The 17,777-nt window shown below is 42.0% G+C and overlaps 1 protein-coding gene across 4 annotated transcripts in view; it reads left to right on the forward strand.

Moving 5' to 3' along the window:
* Positions 1-17,135, forward strand: part of msrb3 (methionine sulfoxide reductase B3) — a 97,354-nt gene extending 80,219 nt beyond the window's left edge. For all 4 annotated transcript variants that reach the window (XM_033038236.1, XM_033038235.1, XM_033038234.1 and 1 more), the window contains 2 exons: positions 14,519-14,616; positions 16,370-17,135. In XM_033038236.1, coding sequence (XP_032894127.1) covers positions 14,519-14,616; positions 16,370-16,525 — 254 coding nt within the window. In that variant the 3' untranslated portion in view covers positions 16,526-17,135. The remainder of the gene's footprint in view (positions 1-14,518; positions 14,617-16,369) is intronic.
* The last annotated feature ends 642 nt before the right edge of the window (positions 17,136-17,777 follow it).

The raw sequence follows: 17,777 nt of genomic DNA on the forward strand, positions 1-17,777 counted from the left end.
ACAACAGGGCTAGCTGATTGGAAAAGATGCCCGAAAGAAATCAAGACAATTGCAATTTTGCATGGGCAATATTCAGCATTCGCCTTGAATCAGTGATTCAGACTATACTAGACTTCATCTTGTACTGAACATTATTCTCTTTATCCTGTGTCTGCAAATGATAGACGGCTTGATTGTAATCATGTATGGTCTTTCCACTGACTGGATAGCATGCAACAACAAAAAAAGCTTTTCACTGTACCTCAGTACATTGTTAAAAAAAAACTAAATTAATTCCATGATTGTGGCCGATTAGGAAAAGGGGAGATGCAACGAGACCTGGGTGTCATGGTACACCAGTCATTGAAAGTAGGCATGCAGGTGCAGCAGGCAGTGAAGAAAGCGCTGTTAGCATTCATAGCAAAAGGATTTGAGTATAGGAGCAGGGAGGTTCTACTGCAGTTGTACAGGGTCTTGGTGAGACCACACCTGGAGTATTGCGTACAGTTTTGGTCTCCTAATCTGAGGAAGGACATTCTTGCCATAGAGGGAGTACAGAGAAGGTTCACCAGACTGATTTCTGGGATGTCAGGACTTTCATATGAGGAAAGACTGGATAGACTTGGCTTGTACTTGCTAGAATATAGAAGATTGAGGGGGGATCTTATAGAAACTTACAAATTCTTAAGGGGTTGGACAGGCTAGATGCAGGAAGATTGTTCCTGATGTTGGGGAAGTCCAGAACAAGGGGTCACAGTTTAAGGATAAAGGGTAAATCTTTTAGGACTGAGATGAGAAAAACATTTTTTACACAGAGAGTGGTGAATCTCTGGAATTCTCTGCCACAGAATATAGTTGAGGCCAGTTCATTGGCTATATTTAAGAGGGAGTAGATGCGGCCCTTGTGGCTAAAGGGATCAGGGGGTATGGAGAGAAAGCAGGTACAGGATACTGAGTTGGATGATCAGCCATGATCATATTGAATGGCGGTGCAGGCTCGAAGGGCCGAATGGCCTACTCCACCTATTTTCTATGTTTCTATAATGCATCTGCCTTGTGATTGCAAAGTGGGTGGTGCTGCTGCTGGAGAAAGTGTTGCGCTCACCCCAGCTTGGCAAGGCTCTGTCAACACTTCACGCCCCACACTCTGTGAACCAGATACGAGACGTGGAGAGTGCGGGCAGAATGGTTGGAGCCCACCAAGAAGCCTCCACTGTTGACCCGCAGGAACGATGGGGCAGGTAGGACTGACAAATGTCCTCACTGGATGCAAAGGAGCGCTTCCGCTTCTGGCCTGGAAGAAAACCTTTCTGAATAAATTAGGCTTAATTATTCTGGCTGTTTCAGGCCATACTGTTCCTTCCACTCTGGTGCTCCTGCTGAGACTGTCACAATGTGCAAACACACAACTTTCAGCTAAGTTCTAAATCTAGTTTTAAATACATCATCAGGATTTATGTTTAAATGTTGACACGGCCTTCGTCTGACGCATATTTGTTCCCTGTTAGAAAGATCCAGGAAACATATATACGTCGTGTGCATGAAATGCTGCCCCTATTTACAACCCAGTGCTCCCTCATCGTGATTGAATACCTGGGTGAAAATCGGGATTGCAGTCGTTGCCTTGTGATGAGACAATGGGGTTGAGAGAAAAGTAATGCCCAGCATTGCGTTCTCAGTGCTCAGTAGATTGCACCTATTAACTTGCCTTGCCTTGTGTCGGATCTGCTGACAGGGATTGCCCAGGTTTGCTGAGATAAAACATAACTGTGAATTAAGTTACTCATGCTGTAGTGTATATAAATATCCAAGGAAGCGATACAAGAGCTTTGTGAACTTGGCAATTGCAGTGCAATAAAGATAGGCAAAGATAAAGAATATAGGAACTTTGAATAAACTTTGAAAACATTAAGGCTGTCATATTTATTGATGTGGTGCAGCAATTTTGTGGTAGGCCTTAGAGGTTTGACAGGGGATGTTTCAGAGGAAATATTTTGCAGACTTACTTCCTGTAACCTTAAAGTGACCATTATGTCTGGTACATTGAATAAATAATGTTCTACATCGAATTAAAAGGAAGATTGCCTGCTTCTAAGAAAAAAAAGTTTTATGTCTTTATTAGCTGCACCATTATGTCTGGTGCATTGAATAAATAATGTTCTCCCTTGAATTACTGAAGAGATTGTCCGATCCTAAAAGGAAAGGGCAGGGTTTTATGCCTTTATCAGCAAGACTTTATATTAATTTAGACTGCCGTTTACTGCACTGATGTTTTACAGGTTTACAAATGAAGAAGAAAAGATGCCCAATCATGAAATTGGTTGCTTTGCTATTTAAAACTTCTAAGTCTGTGGGGAGCAATTTTCAAGTTGCATGAATATTGGATTGACGAATTGCTTTGTCTATTACAATTTCCATGTGAGAACCCCAAAATATATGTGTGGTCAAAGGCTTCAATCACTTTCTTGGCCCTTCCGCTGAACAACCGGAGTGCTCTGCTGCAACTCTGCAGCAGTGGCAATGACTAACAACAGCCATATGTTGCCCATCCTCACGGGAACTGCACAAGCACTTCACTACTTGCCGGTCAGACATTAAGCCGAGAGGCTACCACCTGCAACAGGACTTGCTCCTGAAGCCTGCAGGACCTCGGTCATCTCTCGAGCCCGTATCTGAGCCACAGCGTTCATTTGTACACGGTGACCCAGCCTTTGTGAGACAAGCCGCAACAGCACAAAATTAAGAGTACAGAAGTGGGCTCCAGATTGAGCAGAATGACTGATTTGTTTGAGGGGAAAGCAAAGATAGATATTATATTATGTGCTCAGGATGTGACCAGCATCTATCAGATGGTTGTGCAACATTTAGCTGTCACTGTATAGGAAGGAACTGCAGATGCTGGTTTACACCGAAGATAGACGCAAAATGCTGGAGTAACTCAGCGGGACAGGCAGCACCTCTGGAGAGAAGGAATGGGCGACATTTTTGGTCGAGACCCTTCTTCAGACTAATGTTCCATTTTGGCCAATAAGTAAGTTGCTCAGTGGACGAAGGTCTGACAGGGAGAATGTTTGACATAGATGTGTAGGAAGGAACTGCAGATGCTGGTTTACACCGAAGATAGATGCAAAATGCTGGAGTAATTCAACGGGACAGGCAGCACCTCTGGAGAGAAGGAATGGGCGACCTTTCGGGCCGAGACCCTTCTTCAGACTGAGGATCCTACTACAAAGAAGCAGGCATGGTGTAAGTGATGTCCTCATCAATGATCAGCTGCTCAGATTGTCAAGCACCAGGATAGTTTTGAAGACTGAAAGGCAAACAAAAGATATAGAAGAAATAACTTTCTTCAGTCATCCCGCAGAAAAGCGAAATCTGTTTCTCTCTCCAGTTACCTCTGAATACCGCCAGCATTTTCTGTTTTTATTTTGTTTTGAAGCCTTCAAACTCAATATCATTAAGCTCGTCATGCTCAGTTCTACTGAGCAAAGTATTGCGATGGAAGTGTGGCCTTACAGCCAAGACATCTTCACTTCATCAATCTAATGTTCTATCTGGTTGAGAGTTCTTGTGGAGATGACGATCGCTGTATTGTGTTTCAACCTGTACCAGAGAAGAGTCACGAGTCGTATATGTGAGGGGTCATGTTTGTTTTGTCCAAGAGATTACCATAAAAAATTAAACAGCACAGAGTTGAAGTAACCTTTTCACACATGTTATCAATTGGTTAAGACCAAGATGCCACACAGTAGAGTTATGGTGAGGCATCTCCAATTGGTGGGATGATACAAATGCTGTTTGTCCAGGTTTTTCACAGAAGCTGTGGTTTGTTGTTCCCTGTGTTTCAATTACTTGGTCAAAGAATAAAGAAGTTGAGCATCACTGGTTGCGCAAAGGTAACACAATGATGGGCAGAGGCCATGTGTAACAAGGGAAAATATATACCAATTAAATGGCAGAACCAACGACAGGTGGAGTTTAATGAGAGATAGTGAGAGGACAGCCACACTGAATGCAAGAAAGTTAAATCAATGTATTTTCTCAATTGTGAAAGAGCAGAAGTTACAGGTACAAAGTTTTGAGGATGCCCATGAACACAAATGTCTCCAACTAGCGTGAACGGGGGATCATTGGTCGGAACTGCAGATGCTGGTTTAAACCGAAGAAAGAGACAAAATGCTGGAGTAATTCAGCGGGACAGGCAGCATCTTTGGATAGAAGGAATGGGTGATGTTTTGGGCTGAAGAAGGGCCTGGACCCTGGCTCGCTGAGTTACTCTAGTATTTTGTGTCTATGATTGATGGTCGGCATGGGCTTGGTTGGCCAAAGGGCCTGTTGCCATGCTGTGACTTTCAATCAATGAAAACATCAGCCCACTCTAACCCTGCCTCACACCATCCATTGTGGAAACAATCATCCATGATTTTGTTACGTCTAGACCTGTCTCTTCCAATAAGTTTCGAGTCAGTGTTCATCCTTCGTTTCTAGAAACTTAAGATTACATTAACTCCGCTATCTGTATCCCAACATGGAGCTGGCTGAACTACATTGGTTCCTGTTAAGTCATGTCTCGTTCTTAAAATTCACACCATTGTTTGAAAATACCTCCATGATCTTACCTCTCCTCCAGTCCTCTAATTGCTCAGATGTCGGTGCCGCTTTTATTCCTGCCACCTTTCTCTCCTTCAAATTTAGAGACACAAGGAGTTGCAGATACTGGAATCGTGAGCAAAGCACAAAATGCAAGAGTGACTCAACAGGTCAGGCTGCATCTGTGGAGGCAATGGAGAGGCGACGTTTCAGGTCGGGGCCCTTCTTAGTCTGAAGAAATCCACAATCTTGCCTATTCATTCCCTCCACAGATGTTGCCTGACCCGCTGAGTTATTCAAACACTTTGCTTGTTCACTAATGTACTCTCTCCATCCGCAGTACCTATAGCTTCAGCTGTGAAGATAAACAAATACTACAATTCAATCCCGACACATCACCACCACCACATCAGGGGTTTTACATTACAAACCCACTGACTCACATGGCTATCTGGACTACACGTCTTCCCACCCTGCCCCCTGTAAAGACTCCATCCCCTACTCCCAATTCCTCCGCCTACGCCGCATCTGTTCCCAGGATGAGACATTTCATACCAGGGCATCGGAAATGTCCTCGTTCTTCAGGGAACGGGGATTCCCCTCCGCCACCATAGATGAGGCTCACACCAGGGTCTCATCCATACCCCGTAACACTGCTCTCTCTCCCCATCCCCGCACACGCAACAAGGGCAGAGTCCCTCTGGTCCTCACCTTTCACCCCACCAGCCGGCAAATACAACACATAATCCTCCGCCATTTCCGCCACCTCCAACGTGACCCCACCACTCGCCACATCTTCCCATCTCCCCCCATGTCTGCCTTCCGCAAAGACCGCTCCCTCCACAACTCCCTCGGCAATTCTTCCCTTCCCACCCCCACCACCCCCTCCCCGGGCACTTTCCGTTGCAACCGCAAGAAATGCAACACCTGTCCCTTCACCTCCCCCCTCGACTCCATTCAAGGTCCCAAGCAGTCGTTCCAGGTGCGACAAAGGTTCACCTGTATCTCCTCCAACCTCATCTACTGCATCCGCTGCTCTAGATGTCAGCTGATTTACATCGGTGAGACCAAGCGTAGGTTGGGCGATCGTTTCGCCGAACACCTCCGCTCAGTCCGCAATAACCTACCTGACCTCCCGGTGGCTCAGCACTTCAACTCCCCCTCCCATTACCAATCCGACCTCTCTGTCCTGGGTCTCCTCCATTGCCAGAGTGAGCAACAGCGGAATTTGGAGGAACAGCACCTCATATTCCGTCTGGGGACCTTGCGTCCTTATGGCATTAACATTGAATTCTCCCAATTTGGCTAGCCCGTGCTGTCTCCTCCCCTTCCTTAACCCTCTAGCTGTCTCCTCCCACCCTCCCATCCGCCCGCCCTCGGGCTCCTCCTCCTCCTCCCCTTTTCCTTCTTTCTTTCCCCACCCCCCATCAGTCTGAAGAAGGGTTTCGGCCCGAAACGTCGCCTATTTCCTTCGCTCCATAGATGCTGCTGCACCCGCTGAGTTTCCCCAGCAATTTTGTGTACCTTCGATATTCCAGCATCTGCAGTTCCCTTTTGAACACATCACCACCTTTGCTTCCTCTAAAATCCACTCTTTCAATTCTACATCTCTTGAGCACGTTTTTTGGTCTTCGGCACTAATATTGCCTTACCAGGCTCAGTGTAAAAATGTTGTCAATACATCTGGTTGAGCACCTTGGGGCTATATACATGAGTTGTTATTATTATCTGTTAGTAATGGGTCTAACACCTCAATGTCCTGCATAATGCAAAGAGAAACCAGGCGATCATGAAAAAGTACTGACAGGCAATACGATGACACCACTGCAATCTGGATTTTTACTGACTTTTGAAGAAAACCTTTAAAAAAAATAACAATTCATATGGAGTAGATCAGCAGTCTATTTTCCTCTATTGGGTCATTTTAAGCATGTAAATTGCTATCATTTAGATTTTATCATCATGACAAAGTGTTTCTTAGCACTTGCCATAGGTAATTGGGAAACTCGTTATAAATATTACATTTGTATTTTCATTGATTTCATATAGAGTATCACTACTGGCACCTTTATGCTGTATTACCGCATGTTTGCATGGTGTTGCTTAACATACTTGGAATGAGTCCTAAACAAAATAATGAGAAGCTCAAAAGGTCACGAGGCTGTCATGGTGAACCACAAGTATTTCAACTGCTTTTGTTGTTGGAGAACAGCAAATTTATTGGCAATTACTAAGCTAGACCTTTGAGGGGAGAAAGTGCTTATGGCTGATTTGTATCTCTTTGTGGTGTACTGTGGTAATGGAAGGTTGTAGATTGTTAGGTGAAGAAAAAATGACAGTGCATGAATTGTAAAAGACACAGCTACTGTTATTAACTGTGCACAGCCTGTGCCAAATGAATGCATAAGCATTGTTAAGGATATAGAAAAAGAAATTGCTAAATAATTTCCGGTGAAGGGAAGCCAAACGGTTGCTGTTTATGTTGTTGCAATACCAAAGAGACAAAATATATTCAGCAGTGTGCTGTTTGCAATTTAACTATTTAAACAAGCCAAAGTCATCAACTACACCATTCTCATTGAAGATCTAAATGAAATTATTATGTCAGCCTCATGGAATTCCGATTATTCAGCAGGTAAAGGATTACAATGATCTTTTATGAGCACTTTGCACTTGAAATCTGAGTTGATGTCTAGCCTGTTTAACATTTAATAAATTAAAGCTTTCTTCTTAACCGCTGGCTGAATAATTGCCGCATTGAGTAGTCTGTACAAGGGATACTATGAATGGAGGCATTTCTATGCACTCACCACAAAGTAGCACTATACTTAGTTTTTTATTTATATATTAATGTCATTGTGACCAATTATCCGTTTACAGGAATAAAACCAGAAAATGTTGAAAGCAATCAACAAGTCAGGCCGCATCATCAGAAAGATAAATAGACGAAGGGTTTCAGATTTTAAATGTTAAGAGCCTGTCCCACTGTACGAGGTAATTCAAGAGTTCTCCCGAATTCTCTCCTGATTCGAACTCGGAGAATGCCCGTAGCGGGTCCGAAGGAGTTTGTGGACGTCTCGTAGCGGCTCGTGCGAGTAACGGTAGGTACTCGGCAAATCCGGTAAACATGTGACGTTTTTTCAACACTGAAAAATGTCCACGAATAAAAAAATACTCCTGATGAAAAAAATTGTTACTTTTTACTCGTACGAGCCGCTACGAAACTTCCACGAACTTCTACGGACATTCTCCGAGTTCGAATCAGGGGAAAACTCAGAAGAACTCTTGAATTACCTCGTACAATGGGACTGGCCCTTTAACCCTGTTTCACTTTCCACAGATACTGCCTGTCCTGCTGAATATTTACAGCATTTTCTGTTTCTCAATTCAGATTTCCAGCATTTTCTATTTTAAAAAAAATCTTTTGTAGGACTTCCACTGCATTCTGCTATGTAAACATTAGTTTAGTTTAGTTTAGTTTAGAGATACAGCGCAGAAACAGGCCCTTCAGCCCATCGTGTCCACGCTGACCAGCGATCCCCCAACACTAGCACTATCCTACACACTAGAGACAGTTTACAAATTTTACCGAAGCCAATTAACCTACAAACCTGTATGTCTTCAAGTGTGGGAGGAAACCGGAGATCCTAGTGAAAACCCACACTATCTTGGAGAGAACGTTCCCTCTCCTTACAGACAGCACCTGTAGTCAGGATCATACCCAGGTTTCTGTCACAGTAAGGCAGCAACTGTACTGCTGTACCACTGTTAAAGAAATCACTGTGACTAATCACTGTTAAAGAAAATGTTTTTAAAATAGAAGTTAAATGACTAAAAACACACACGTATACAGATCAGAGCAAGTTAACTACTTCTAAAGTATCTTAATTAAATTAAGCATTATGTACCATTCTGACAGCAGACAATATTTCCGATTGAGTTTAGTGGGTGCACTGTACCTGTGGCTGGCTAATCTGGTGCAGGTTCAATGGATGGAGTTACCAACCTGAGAACCAGGAAATTTGCAGAGGTCCATACTGCCCTGTTGAACTCCAGGGGCAGGTGCGTGTAGAGGCATTGCTCTGCGTAGCAGAAAGCCATACTCTAGCTTCAGTTCTGGGATAACTGAGTTAAGGGCACATCTTTGTCATTCTCAGTAACAGATTTGCCGCACTATATAATTTTAAACGTGGCAGCGTTATGAAGACGACTGTAGCTGTTCCTTAAAGCAACATATAAGGTAATAGTAACCAATTCTCAGCGACATGCTTTAGACAAATTAAGAGTGGGCTGCAGAGGACATTCACTGAAATGGTTCCAAGAAGTGAAGGGTTTTGTTTGCAGGGAAACACAACAACATCTGGAGATGCTCTTCCCAGAACATGAACAGTTCAAGATAGGTTTGATAAAAGTGTTAAAAAATCTCTGAGAATTTCAATCTCATTTGGGAGAAAATGTTTCCAGTTTTGGAAAGACTGGTAGGTGAAGAAGACTCGAAGATGGTCACAAAAAGCTGGAGTAACTCAGCGGGACAGGCAGCATCTCTGGAGAGAAGGAATGGGTGACGTTTCAGGTCGAGTGTATGAAGAAGGGTCTCGACCCGAAAAATCACACATTCCTTCTCTCAAGAGATGCTGCCTGTCCCACTAAGTTACTCCAGCATTTTGTGTCTATCTTCGGTGTAAACCAGCGTCTGCAATTCCTTCCGACGCAGGCGAAGAAGACATGTTAGGTTAATTGGTACTAAAACCACAAACAACGTGAGGATCATGTTGTTGTGATCTGGAATGCAGTGGATAAAGGAGTGGCAGAAACACTTTCAGTAAAGTGGACCAGCCAGGTGCTTGAAAGGAAAAAAACGTTCATGACAATGGGAAATACCAGCCTCCTGCGACAGAGGGAATTCCTCTGCTACAAATACACTGGGCCAAATGCCCCCACCCCCAACGCTCCATTATTCCACCTTTCTCCGAGAACCTTACATTAAAATCTGATTTGCCTATCTACAATATCCTGTTGCAACGTGTGATGTCATTATTTGAGCAGATCGCTGCAGGGGATTCAAAACTTCAGAGCCTGTGTTGGTGCAGTCGTCAGACAACTGGAAGGGTTAGCAAAATATGATATTTATGATTAAAAAGGAGTCCTGCGCTGATTGGAGGAGAGCCAGAACGGGCATGTGTTCTTTTCAAAGATGACAGACTCATGTTGCCACGATGAACCGTTTAAAAAAAGTACAACCATATAACACCCATTGTTCTTAAGAAGTGGCAAAAGGCCAAGGATTATTAATTTTAAGCAAGTTTCTTACTTAAGCAGTGCAGTGACAACTTTCATTGGAGGTATCGTCTTTAGCAAAGATTTATTGTTTTCTCTTGAACATGGGTGGCTGAGGGGAGAACCTCAAGCCAAGTCAAGAGAGTTTGTTGTCATGTGTCCCAGATAGGACAATGAAATTCTTGCTTGCTGCAGCACGATAGAATATTTGAGGCATAAATGATAGGTAGATGAAATGATGAGAGGTATATATAAGGTAGATAGTCCCAGGTCAGCGGGTTCAATTCCCAGCATCGCCACTCATTTTGGCAAGGACAAGTTGGGCCGTAGGGCCTGTTCCCATGTTGTATAGCTGTAATACTCTTATGGTTAGAGAGCATAGTTTTGAGAGGGGGGAGGGACAATATTTACAGAAGGTGTGCAAGTACTTCACACATTCAGTGGTGGGTGTGTGGAACATGCTGCCAGGGACGGCGGTGGAGACAGATACATTACTCACATTTAAGAGGCTTTTTGTATAGGCAGATGGAAGAATATGGATCACGGGCAGGCAGAGGAGATTAGTTTAGCTTGCCATTGAGTTTGGTGCAGAATTGTGGACTAAAGGGCCTGTTCTTCTGCTGTTCTGTTCTAACAAGTTGTTCATTTTTACTATCCACCTTAATCATTGAAATATGGACAAAAGCTCTTCAAATTCTCCTTGTTGCACTGTGGTTGGAAGTATGTCCATTAATATTGGACTGGCATGGTAAATAATATTGGAAAAACAACCATGGAATTTCGAACATTTCCAAGAGTATTATATTACTGGTATTTATGGATTAATGTGACAGGGAAATACACACAAGAGGTTCGTGGCCTAATCCGATGTGGGAATGTATTGTGCCCTGCTGATATCCCACCCTCTCACAATAGACAAGATGTGCCGGCTTAAATGAAGCCCAGATTAAGATTTGACTCTGGTTGTGGACACTGACACAGGTGGTTGGAGCAGCCCCTGGCGTTTTCTCCCTTTGTTTTGGGCCAGTACCTGATGTACAGAGACATAACATCATAAGTAAAATAAATTGGCCCCTCAGATCTGCACTCCTGCTCCATTTTTGGTGGCAGCTGATCTTCCACCTCACTATCCACGTTCCCTGTACAAAATCCATATCCCTTGATTTCCTAAATATCCAAAGTTACATTACCAACCTCTGGGTAAAGAATGTTCTTCTCATCCCAGACTTGAATAGCTATTCCCTTTTTTTGAAACAGTGATACGTTATTTAGACACTCCAACCAGGTAAAACATTGTCCCTGCATCTATCCTGTCAAGCCCTGTAATAATTTTGTACATCTCATTAAGATCACCTCTCACTTTACTAAACTGATGTGAGTATAGACCTAATAAAGTGCGCAGAGCTGGAGTAACTCAGCAGGTCAGGCATCATCTCTGAGGAACATGGATATGTGACATGTCGGGTTGGGACCCTCTCCAGACTCCATCCCCATGTCCTCCAGAGATGCTGCCTGACCCACTGAGTTCCTCCAACCCTGTTTTACTCAAGATTCCAGCATATGTGGTTCCTTGTATTGCTCTTAGTTAAGACTCACTCTTCGTAATCCTTGTTAGATGATTCATTCCATCTCAGGAACCAAGGATTCAGGACGTTTTGTTGTTCTCAGGTACTTGCTTCCTTACGAAAGTCAATTATTATACTAGCTGCTATAGGTCCAAGTCCCTATATGATTTTAGGAAGGTATATTTTCGCTTGTACTCTTTCATTTAAGGTCATTTACTTTCCCAATTCCTTCCATAACTGCATGTTAAGTTCTTGTGTAGGAAGGAACTACAGATGCTGGTTATACACCGAAGATAGACACAAAATGCTAGAGTAACTCAGCAGGACAGACAGCATCTCTGGAGAGAAGGAATGGGTGACGTTTTGGGTCGAGACCCTTCAATTCTTGGTTCCTCTTACACTTTTCAATCTTGATCATTAAAAATTCCCTTGCTCCATGTTTTCTATTGAAGTGGATGATCTCACTTTTCACCTATTATTTTCCATTAGCCTGGTTTGTACCCATTCTGTTGATGTTTCTCTATGCTTTAAGTCCTCTCTGCATCTTCTTTACATTGCCACACATTCTATATTGCTGGTAGACTTGGATATATTACACTCTGCACTGTCCTCTAAATCACTGTTAAAGATTGTGAACAACTGAGGCCCCAAGGTCGATCCTTGTAGCACCCTCACACGTTATAAACTTCAAAAATGTTGATCAATTTCAATTATGTTAGTATTTTATGGCCACACCCAACTTCCCTAATTTAGTTCAATATCCTCTTGGAGGCATTTCATTGAAGGTTTTCGGAAACTCTAAATATACTAGATTTCTGCTCCCCCTTCATCTGTTCAGCAAATTACAAATTCAAAAACGTTTTTTCAAAAATTGTCAAACATGTTTTCCCTTTTGTAATGTCATGTTGATTCTTCCCAATCATTTTATAATTCTCTAAATTCTCTGTAACGACTCAGTAATAGATTCCAGTGTTTTCCTTATTACTGATATTAGATTGATTCATCTCAAGTTCCCCATTTTCTCTGCCCTTCATTCTTAACTAATAGGGTTATGTTTGCCACCTCCCAGTGTTTTGGAGCTATTCTAGAATCTATACAACTTTGGAAGATAAGAACCAGTATCCATTACTTCCATTGGCACCATTTACAAAAGTTTTGGATGCACGTCATCTGGCCTTAGAGAGTTATTGGTTTATAGTCGCATAAAATTTTCCAAAATTATTTTTAACAAATTCTTCAAGATCTACCTACCCGAGACCAGTTCTCCATTTCATTGTTCCGATCCCAGTGCATTAGGCAACTAAATACTCTTGACTATTTAAAAAAAAGTTGGGAACCATCCATTGTTTCTATCAAGAGGTTTGGAATGAAATCACATGTAGCTTTCATTACTAACATTAACAGACTTAATTATAGCGAAGATTGATAGGTTCCTGATTAGCAAGTGTGTCAAAGGTTATGGGGTGAAGGCAGGAGAATGGGGTTGAGAGGGACAGGAACAATAGATCGGCTATGATTAAATAGCGGAGCAGACTCGATGGGTGTAATGTAAGTGTGTAATGACAGGCAACTTGAACGAGCAGGTGAGCGTGAGACCTGTTATTTTGTTTTGTTACTTTATTGATAATGTTTCTGTATTTTACTTATATTTGCGTTAATAAATAATTATTTGTGCTCTTTAGCATGTGCTTTCTCCATTCATTGATCCAAATCCTTGAATCCTGCATATATTTTGTTACAGTGGGCTGAATGGCCTAATAATTCTGCTCCCGTGTCATATACTGTTGACAAAGCTGGAAATGCTTGTCCTTACCACTGACAATCAGTTTGGGTTCAAAAGGAAACATGGAACTGACCTGTGTATCTATGCTCTTAAAGAGATTGTGTTCAGGTACACAAGCCTGAATTCATCTGTATTTCTATGTTTTATTGATGCGTCCAAGGCATTTGATAGAATTAATCATGAACACTTGTTTGTAAAATTGCTAGATAGAGGTGCCCCTAAATTATTAGTGAGAATTTTAGTATTCTGGTATGCCCATCAAACGTTTCAGGTTAAATGGGACAATGTTGTATCTGCTCCATTCTGTGTTAGTAACGGAGTGCGGCAAGGAGGAATTTTGTCTCCTATTTTATTTAATGTTTATATGGACGAACTGTCAAATCAGATAAATAGGTTAAAAACTGGCTGTCTTGTGGGCAACACTATTGTTAACCATCTTATGTTTGCAGACGACCTGGTCCTGCTCTGTCCATATAGTGCTGGGATGCAGCAGATGCTGAAGGTGTGCTCTCAGTATGGCCTTGATTATGACATTAAGTACAACGCTAAGAAAAGCCGCATAATGGTAGTTAGGAGCGCTGAGGACAGGGAATCAACTTTTCCGACCTTTTATTTGTCAGACGGTCCTCTTGCTGTGTGTGAGGAAATTAAATACTTAGGTCATGTCATATCCGATGACTGGACGGATGACAAAGACCTTTACCGACAGCGCTGTAAAATTTATCTTCAAGCGAACATGCTTATAAGGAAGTTTTATATGTGCTCTGACTCTGTGAAGTGTTCCCTGTTCAGAACCTACATCACACCGTTGTATACAGCCCAATTGTGGTCGAAGTATAAGAAAAAGAGTATGCAAAGACTCAAGGTAGCATACAATGATGCAATGAGGATGCTGCTTTGTGTCCCTAGGTGGCATAGTGCCAGTCAATTGTTTGTGTCCACTAGAGTGCCAACCTGTGAGGCACTCTTAAGACAGCTGATGTTTAGTTTTATGTGTCGTCTGGACAAGTCAGAGAACCATATAATTGAAGCCCTAGTCAGCCCTCTGAAAAGCTGCTATAGATTCACTTCTAGGCTAAGACTGCATTGGTGCAATAGCTTGTATATTTTATAGGCTAATATGCAATTTTTTTAATGTATTTTTGTATCTTCTTTTTTTTTTCTGTTTGATGTGTTATATGGACCTGTGTCTGTAATAAAGCTTTAATAATAATAATAATACTAAGTCATTGCAGCAGATATTATTCTGTGAATGCAAACCTCCACCAGCACAACGGCTGTGCAGGTATAATCAAGCTATTAATGATAATCTATCGCTGCACAGGTTGGCCCGCTTTCCACGATGCGCTGGAATCTGGTGCAATAACACTGGTGGATGACTTTTCCCATGGAATGCACAGGATTGAGACAAGCTGCAGCAATGTAAGTTTATTAACAGTCACTTGTATTACATTGATACTGCTACTGGATGTTATTACTCTGGAACCAGTTTACTTTTTAATCATTTTCAGTTAAGCTGATTCCCAGTGGAGTTAGCAGTGATTACTGTGTTGCCAATCGTATAATTAAGCTGCCATCACATATTCTAGCAGGTCTGACGAAGGGTTCCAGCCCATAATGTCACCTGTCCATTCCCTCCACAGATACTGCCTGACTCAATGAGTTCTTTCAGCTCTTTGTGTTTGGCTCTATTTATAGTCTGTTAATTGTTTCCAGTGCACCAACTATTATTTATGTGGGTCAGAAGATGGAAATGCGGAAAGCATTTCTTGAATTACTCTCGGAGTTTATTCACTGGTGGAGCCATAGAGAATAAGAACATCCCAGATCAGACATCTGGTTTGCGCTCGGTTGATCTCAGTGAGGCTGGCAGTAAGAGAAGTCAGATTTAGCCTCAGTGCCTCTGGTTTAACAATTCCTGATGACCAACAATCCATGGTACAGGTATGAGAGTGGAATTTGACTGGGTTATATTATCACATTGGCCACAAAACCTTTAGTTAAAGATTTGCAATACTATTTTGATGGTGTGCATCGATGAACTTGGGCACTTCTGGAGATGCACCCGGCAAGGGTTCAATATTGCAGTCTAAGTGGAGGTTGATACAAAGAACAAAGAAAAACATACTTTATTCACAAAGGAATGTACGAGTCTTCAAGACTGCACCTCCAAATCTCCAATAAATTATATAAAAAGCTTGATTTATCTATGCATTTAATACAAAGGGATCCATAAAGAGGCTTGATTGTCCAGGAATTGGAACATTTGAGTTCAAATATTTATTAGACTCGAGGATCAGAATATTAAAGCTGATCGAGGAAATCTAGTAATACTAGGAAATAGTGGAATCTTTGCATCCTTGGTAGCAAAGAGAGGATTTAACCTGTGCTTATGCTGGTGTATACTGAAGATTGACACAAAGTACTGGAGTAACTCAGCGGGTCAGGCAGCATCTCTGGAGGAAAAGGATGGGAGACTCTTCGCCTCGTGACCTCTGAAGACTCAGCATCTGAAGAAGGGTCCTGACCCGAAAACTCAATCAACCTTTTTTTCTCCAGAGATGTTGTCTGACCTGCTGAGTTACTCCAGCACTTTGTGTCTATCAAGAGGATTTAACTTGTCAGGCTGCTGATGGTCCACACTGCTGACACAGTAGCATAACGCAGTTTAACAACACTGCCATTGTTTTCACCGACACACAGCCTGATCTCAGCATGCGGCGTGCACACCATGCTTTGACAGCACCCCCCTCCCATGCGCGTACACAAGCAGAATCTTTAAAACATGACTTTTATTGTTTCCAGTGTCTGCTGACAAAGGTGATCATTTCAAAGGTGATTTTGTTTAAAACATTCCTGTGGAATTGGTCTGTGGTCTTGGGTATAAAATAATCATTCTTGTTGAAATCTTCTGAAATCTTTAAATGCTGCCCCGGTGGGTGTGCGGGAAGCATAATTAATATTTCTGAATCTGCATCACTTTATCAAGTTGCTGGGAGAGTACTTTTTAACCGCAGTAAATAGCTGCTATTGATGGGTGAAAGGTTAGATCTGAACGAATATTTAGATGTTATCTCAAGTTTACAACCTTGTGATGAATGATGTCGACTGTAACAGCAATCTAAAATATCCATCTTGTTACAAAAAAGCAAGTACTTTTGCTATTTTATTTCAGTGCGGAGCACATCTGGGACACGTCTTTGATGATGGGCCCCGTCCAACTGGTAAACGGTATTGTATAAACTCTGCCTCATTATCCTTTATACCCACGGGCCAGAACTCCACTGATGAAGGCAGCGTTCCTGCCCCATCTGGCAAGACGGAACTTTAGGCTACAGAAGGCTGATGAATGGGGTTATTACTTCACAAGCCTGGGCACCAACGACAAACATCTTTGTGCATTTAAAGTAATAAAATAACAAGTTATTTAAATACACACAAGTAAAAGCTCTACTGCATAAAACATTGAACTTACTTAGCGTGGATAAGAGAATCCTTGTAATTTTTTCTCTCATAGGATGTAGATTGTTGCGGAGCAAGTCAGTGTGGTTGGGTTTTGTAAACTGTGGGAGTGCTACCAAGTAGCATAGAAAATCCATTGTACTCTCCCAGAGTAGCATAGCCTGGCACAGGGCAGTCAGGAAAAGCAAGGCATTAGCAGTTTCCTCATAATGTAATTTGGAGACTGTCAGGAATGTTTGACAATGAAATGCAATGGCAGGAGAAAGAAAAGTTCAAGCACAGGTCATAATGTCCTGAGCAGACAAAATCAGGACAGCTGCTGCATGTTTGAAATCTATGTATTTTACTCAACTCTGAAAAATTATTTTGTTGAAATGGACATGTAAATTGTACATTTTCCTATTTCTTTCACTACGAACTTGTTTGTAAAAAAAAAACAATTGCCGAATAAAAAAAAATTACTGATTTAGTCCTTAAAATGTGTGTGTGTGTGTGTGTGTCTTGCTGGCTGACCACAGGTCACTTGGTTCACAGCTGGAGTATGTCAAGAGTAGCTCGGTGTACCTGGTCCCATTACTGACAGTCTGCATTTTGTATATAGTACTTCCAGCACTTTATCTCAAGCAGTCTCCTGAATCAGGGGTCAAAGCAGTGGAGCATGCTCAGATTCCCTGCATACACTCATTCCTGGGAAAATATTTGAGGGGTTTGAAATCTAATCAAGAGGAGGCAGACGTTTATAGAAGGCTTCAACCTTCACCTTTACAAACTCTCCACCTTTAGCATGTGCTTGTGAGCACATAAAATCTAATCAATAGATGTGCATTTAGGAGGATGGGAGTAATTTCACTGGAATTTAAGAGGGTTTTGAAGATTTTCATGAAGAATTTGTCATCCTGTAGTGTAAGGATTCTTCTGGAATGCTATGAAGGATCAGTGACTACAAAATAAACCTTTGTAGTAATTTATTGAAGTTGTCTTAGATTCATAGATCATCCCATTAAAAATGCTGCAATGCATTCCACGGTTTTGCCAATTAAAAAAAAAAACGTTCTTCTAGAAATTCCTAGATTTCTTAAATGAACAGACTCTGAGTTTTATATCTGATCTAATTCAAGAAG

The sequence above is a fragment of the Amblyraja radiata genome, chromosome 19 (genome assembly GCF_010909765.2).
Source record: "Amblyraja radiata isolate CabotCenter1 chromosome 19, sAmbRad1.1.pri, whole genome shotgun sequence".
In the NCBI taxonomy this organism is placed as follows: domain Eukaryota; kingdom Metazoa; phylum Chordata; class Chondrichthyes; order Rajiformes; family Rajidae; genus Amblyraja; species Amblyraja radiata.